This window comes from Brassica napus, unplaced genomic scaffold (genome assembly GCF_020379485.1).
Source record: "Brassica napus cultivar Da-Ae unplaced genomic scaffold, Da-Ae ScsIHWf_806;HRSCAF=1155, whole genome shotgun sequence".
Classification (NCBI taxonomy): domain Eukaryota; kingdom Viridiplantae; phylum Streptophyta; class Magnoliopsida; order Brassicales; family Brassicaceae; genus Brassica; species Brassica napus.
In genome coordinates this window covers 64,907-71,078 of record NW_026016852.1, presented here as the reverse complement: position 1 = coordinate 71,078, position 6,172 = coordinate 64,907, and the positions used below count along the sequence as shown (strand labels likewise).

General features: G+C 28.4%; 1 protein-coding gene across 1 annotated transcript; it reads left to right on the top strand.

Annotated features, from left to right (window-relative positions):
* Window positions 1–2,673: 2,673 nt before the first annotated feature.
* Window positions 2,674–5,689, top strand: LOC125605827 (transcription factor bHLH93-like). Its single transcript, XM_048775296.1, has 4 exons — window positions 2,674–3,440; window positions 4,723–4,905; window positions 5,059–5,226; window positions 5,331–5,689. The coding sequence occupies exons 1-4, from the start codon at window positions 2,802–2,804 to the stop codon at window positions 5,415–5,417; spliced, it is 1,077 nt and encodes a 358-aa protein (XP_048631253.1). The 5' UTR covers window positions 2,674–2,801; the 3' UTR covers window positions 5,418–5,689.
* The last annotated feature ends 483 nt before the right edge of the window (window positions 5,690–6,172 follow it).

The following is a 6,172-nucleotide window of genomic DNA, read 5'->3' as shown; positions in this document are numbered from 1 at the left end:
ATTTTATGTTTTTAGTTTTTTTTGTTTATATTAAATGATGCATTTGTAATATTAAAACATAAATTTATATTGAAAATTAATTTTTGCAGTTGTAATAAAAATAAAAATTAAAAGTTTAATAAAATATTCTGATATAAATTTTAAATTTCCTAATTAAAATAATATAGAAGTGGTCAAATTTTTTTCCAATTTAAAAATCTAAGTTTCCTTAAAGACAAAGAAAATAAATTTATAAATATATAAAATATATAAACATATTTGGAACTATAATTTCTATTAAAATAAATTTGTTAAAGAAAAATAATCTTGCTATTATTATTTTTTCTAGAACTTGATCTGTGATCGTATAAATATATATATATATATGTAAATTAAAATGTATTACACAATTGTTAATATAACATTTTTAAACATGACAACTTTATTTATTATTTGAATAATTATATTTTGTGATTTTAATCGTCTATTATATCACAATGTATAATATAAACAAATCTAATATTTATAACTAATTGGACTTATATTATGAAATCATTATACTAATATATGAATAAAATATTTTATATTTTATTTTTTTATTTATTACTTGTAAATATTAAAAATATTGAATATGTTAATATGAAATATATTAGGAAATTTAGTTTGGCTATGATTTGATAAAGAAAATCTATTATTTAAATTTTAGAAAGACATTAAATGCTTAAATCTATTATTTAAATTAGGAAAAGACAAGTATGCTTAAATATAGGTTCAATAAATATCTCAATGATATTTTAATGTAAATAAATGGTAAAATTAAAAGGTATTTCTATTTTATATTTCTCTTTTAATAATATAGATAAGAATGACACTGAAGATGAAGATGGAGCAAGAAGTGTACATGCAAACATAGAAATTAATAGAAAATGAGAAAGCTACATTCTAGGCATCTATGCGTGATTGTCCACGGATTTGTTTCGTATATAAAATACCACCCATATGCTTAGCAGTCAAGTAGCTAGATTTGCTTCTATAAGTGTGTTTCTAAATTAACCCTTAACTTTCATATTTGCTAAACTACATCCCTAATAGTGCCCTAGTTAATAGCAAACCAAAGTTCCAATTTGTTGGGTGATTAGTTTATAATAATTGCAGCTTACAGTCCATCTGAATTATGAAAACATGACTTTAAAAGCGTACAATTAAAAGATAAACGTCCATATCAAATGTACGTGAGACAAATGTGAACATATACAATAAGGCAATTATTTCTATAGCCTATGTTCCAATCATTTAAAAAAGGTTGGGATTACTATTGACAAAAGATACCTTGATTTAAGGGTCGAATAGTAACTAAAAACAAAACTGAGGCTAATTATCGAATTTAGGGTAAGATCGACGCAATTTAGTTATTTGCGTATACACAAGAATAGACAACTACGTACCCTGTGTGACCAGATAATAGTAATTTCCTCTGAAGACACTATTTCAACATTAGTTTGTAAATATAAAAATATGTCAGACAAAATAAATAAACATATACATAAAGAGTATAAATAAAGCAAGAGGGAGTCGACAATGTTGATGATCCGTTTTCGTCGAGACAGAAAATTTGTGGGATCAAAGCTTTCCTGTATGGAAAGGGATTAATCAAACGTATACTCTCTCTCCTTTCTTGTTGTTTGTCATTTACGTATAACTAATTATTAGACTTTAGATAATTACATTTTCATTTGTTGATATAAGTCTGAATTTGGGTCTTTTTTTCTTCTTCAAAACAACTTAAATCCTCCTTTTTATTGAAAGAGATATTAATTTAACATCATGTTATGTAACCACTATTATTACAGAATTTCGTGATAAACAAATCTCCAATTGTAAACCATATAACCAACGTACACAACTGAAGTTTACTAATTCCGCAATCGTACGTATGATACTATTTAAATATATGGATATGCGTGTATGAATCATACATAAAAGAAAAATCAATATATAAAACACTTTATATGTTGGATTCTATAGTGGTATAGTGGTTCAAATCAAAAGTGTTAAGATTTTTAAGGATCCCTACAATTTCAGCAATAATTAACACCAAATGTAATAAGAAACTATCACATGTATGATGTATATAATGAATGAAAAAAAACAAATTAAGAATGGCGAAAGATTTCACGTTTTAATGGGGGAATAGATAGTGTAAACCTATAGATCTTCCATCTTCGTTTAGACATCTTAACGTTGCATCGTATTTATATATATCGACATAGAACCTCTAGAAATTAGAAACCGCACATACTGCAATAATATAAATCATCAAAACTAATCTCTTATAGAATTCAACTATGGCTTCCTCCTAACTTTCTACAAACTATCGAGTATCCATTTAAAAAACAAAGACTTATGCGTTCTATTATATGATTTTTGAGTAAAACTCGATTAACATTCGCATCTTTATTTTTGCATAGGCACTCGGCAAAATAAAAATTACATCGATTTATGTCAAGTCTTGTACCAATATAAATAGCTCATCTACTCATCATAGCTAGACAGAGGTAGAGCCTAGAGCTAACGAAAATGTTTTTTATTATTCGTCACGAGAAATAATTATAAAATGTGTTAATCAAACCAAACAAAGCCACACATTATATAAAGCCCAAATTAAGACGAGTCTTTAATTTAATCAATAGATTTCTCTCTCACTGAAACATCTCTCTGGATTTTATTTATAAATACGCTTACGCTTCATCTTCTTTAATCCACAAAACTCTTTATCTCTCACACACATACACACTGTATTCTCTTCCCCTTATTACAGAAAAATGGAACTGTCGACTCAGATAAATGTGTTCGAAGAGCTTCTTGTTCCGACAAAGCAAGAAACCACCGACAACTACAACTACAATACCAGCATCAACAACCTGAGCTTTAATGGCGGATTTGATCATCATCAGTTATTCTCAAATGGATGGAACATTGATTACCTCTGTTTCGACAATGAAGAAGAAGACGAAAATACTCTTCTGTACTCATCTTCTTTCATGGACCTAATCTCTCAACCTCCACCGTTGCTTCTTCACCAAACACCACCTTTACCACCACCCTCATCTTCATCTCCGCCGTTAATCTCCTCCACGGCCTCAACATTCGATGACCCTTTTCTTGAGGCCCTACAAGAGATTATAGACTCTTCTTCCTCTTCACCACCAGTGATGCTTCCAACTTCCCAAGAAGAGAGCTTCATTAATCACTCGTCGTATCCATCTCCACTGGTGGAGTCTGATCAGAGCAAAAGCTTCAGTGTTGGATACTGTGGAGGAGTAGTAGAGACAACAAACAAGAAGAACAGCAAAAAACTTGAAGGCCAACCTTCAAAGAATCTCATGGCGGAGAGACGTCGAAGAAAACGGCTTAACGATCGTCTCTCTATGCTCAGATCCATTGTTCCAAATATCAGTAAGGTAAAATAATAATTCTAACGTTTTATGATTTAACCTTTTTGAATAATTATAATCATAATGGTCAAAATCAAGAAAAGATTCTTCCCCTATTTTTTTTAATTAATGGGAGTAATGTATATTTTTTCTATTATTATATGGGCCAATAAACTGATAAAGAGATCAGTCTTTTTAATCATTATGTTCGAACTTAGTTAAATCTCAAAATTTAAACCCTAGCTAACTGTAGTATTTGTTTTATTTGAAGATTTAACGTTTGGTTCAAAAGATTCGTCCTTTATACTGAGTGAATCTTATATTTTAAAACAGAAGTCACAACCGTGATTCATGTGTAATTTAAAAAAAATAAATTTAATGGACATATTCCTAAAAAGTCATATTATATTTAATCTCTAATTTTATCATTTAAATTTTGAGTCTACCAAAAATTTTTATTGGGCTATCAATAATTGAATTTAAACAATAGATCCATTGGATTTATAGATAATATAAATTAAATAGATATAATTTAATGTTGTAATATTATATCTTCATATATTAATTATTTAAATATTTATCGATGTTAAATTTTAAAATTATGAAGATCTTTTTTTAATAACAAAAATCATATTATCTAACAATGATTAATCTTTACTACCTTAAACCAATGAAAACAAATTTTAAACTATATAGTTTATTTTAAAAATTAAACAAAAAATAAATGTTTAATTATTTACTCAATAATATAAATCTGTCAAGTAAAGTTTAATTTTTAAAAAACTTTTTAAATTTGTTAAATGTTACAATATTTTTGAATATGACAATAAAATAATATTTTACTAATCTTTATATAGTTACGATTTTAATAATGAAATAATAATCCAAAAATATATATATATAGAAGAAGGTAACAATACATGTGAAGGTTTGAAACAATTTATTCAATGAAAAAAAAACCGTAAATTTATTATGTTTTAAAAATTGATAGACACATATATATTATAATATATACCAACTTAAAATTGAAAACAAAATGTTTATATACAAATAAATGAAAACAAAAACACGTGCGGTTGCGTGGATCGAGATCTAGTTAATATATTAAATGTGTTTTCATGAAAATAGCGTTTTCTATGTTTTCAACATTATATGTTTGTTTTTCTTGTTTGAACCTTTTTTAAGACTTGTTTAATTATCGTGTTCTTACTTTTATGGGAATCTACAGAACCTGTTGAAAAGTAGATATATAAATGTTTAATAATTTAAAAGTTTTTAAGATAATGATTATTGTTTTCTTCAAAATTAGATGGACAGGACATCGATACTAGGGGATGCCATAGATTACATGAAGGAGCTTTTAGACAAAATCAACAAGTTACAAGACGAGGAACAAGAACTCGTAGTTAGCAACAGTTCACATCATTCTAAGCTCTTCGGTGATATCAAGGATCTTAATACAAACGAACCTCTGGTCAGAAACTCACCAAAGGTATAGCAAGAATGAATTTTTTTTTCTTTTCATGTCAGTAATCTTGATTTTTGTAGTTTTACTTGTGAACTGTTACTAGAAATACCCTCGAAGTTTCACAAAATCACCAGTGGATGAAGACTGATTTTGTTAATTTCGTTATGTTTTGGATAGTTTGAAGTGGACCGGAGAGACCAAGATACTCGGGTTGAGATACTTTGCTCACCCAAACCGGGATTGCTTCTATCAACTGTTAATACACTAGAGACTCTAGGCTTGGAGATTGAACAATGTGTTATTAGCTGCTTTAGTGATTTCTCTTTGCATGCTTCTTGTTCCGAGGTAGTAAGAATATATCAAGATAATATATGAATACGATATCCAAATAATATATCTGCAAGGGTAAGATTGATGAGTTTGTTTGTGTTGTGTGTCTGTCTTTATAGGTAGCTCAGCAGAGAGATTTCATCAACTCCGAAGATATTAAGCAAGCATTGTTTAGAAACGCAGGTTATGGAGGAAAATGCTTGTAAGGAGTTATTATGACGAAATTAATGAACCAACATACTATTTATTTAATGCTTTCAAAAAATTAGAAGTTTGGTGTCTATTTCCATTGCGAGCTTGAATTTTCTAGGGGGAAAACATTATGAGTTGTTAAAAGAAGGAAAGAAAAAGATATTTTCTTGGAGATTAGATTTGTAGATGGAGGTTATAACCTTAATTAAAAGTTCAAGATCGAAAAGTGTAATGATGTATCAATGAATAAAATATTGATTAATAAAAGGTAAAAGTTTATACTGAATTCAATAATTGAAATTAGGGTTTGTAGATGACAGTGCAGATGTCTCCGATCAGAAAGATACGTATAATAAACAGCGTATTAATCACAAAGTTTTAATGGCTAATGATGGGAGTGATTATAATGTTAATCCCTGTGCCGTCAGGCCCACCATCACACGCATTCATCATTACATGGTACTGTATCAGTGTATCAACATTTAATCTTACCGATTTTTCATAATTAGGAAAGAAAAAGTTAATTCACAGAAGCCTAAGGCGTAAGCAAATAAACTGGACAGGCCCATAGTTATAATGCTGTATCATTTGGGCCTTGGAAGGAATAGATATTGTTTTTGACTGTCAAGATCTTGCATGGTTTTTGGAAGTAGAGAATAGTTTCTCTCGATTTATTTAATGAAACAAACGGAAACTATAATAATTGGACTAAGAATCATCGCATATTTGGAATGAAGTTAAACTCCCAAGAAAAGGAAAATACTCACAC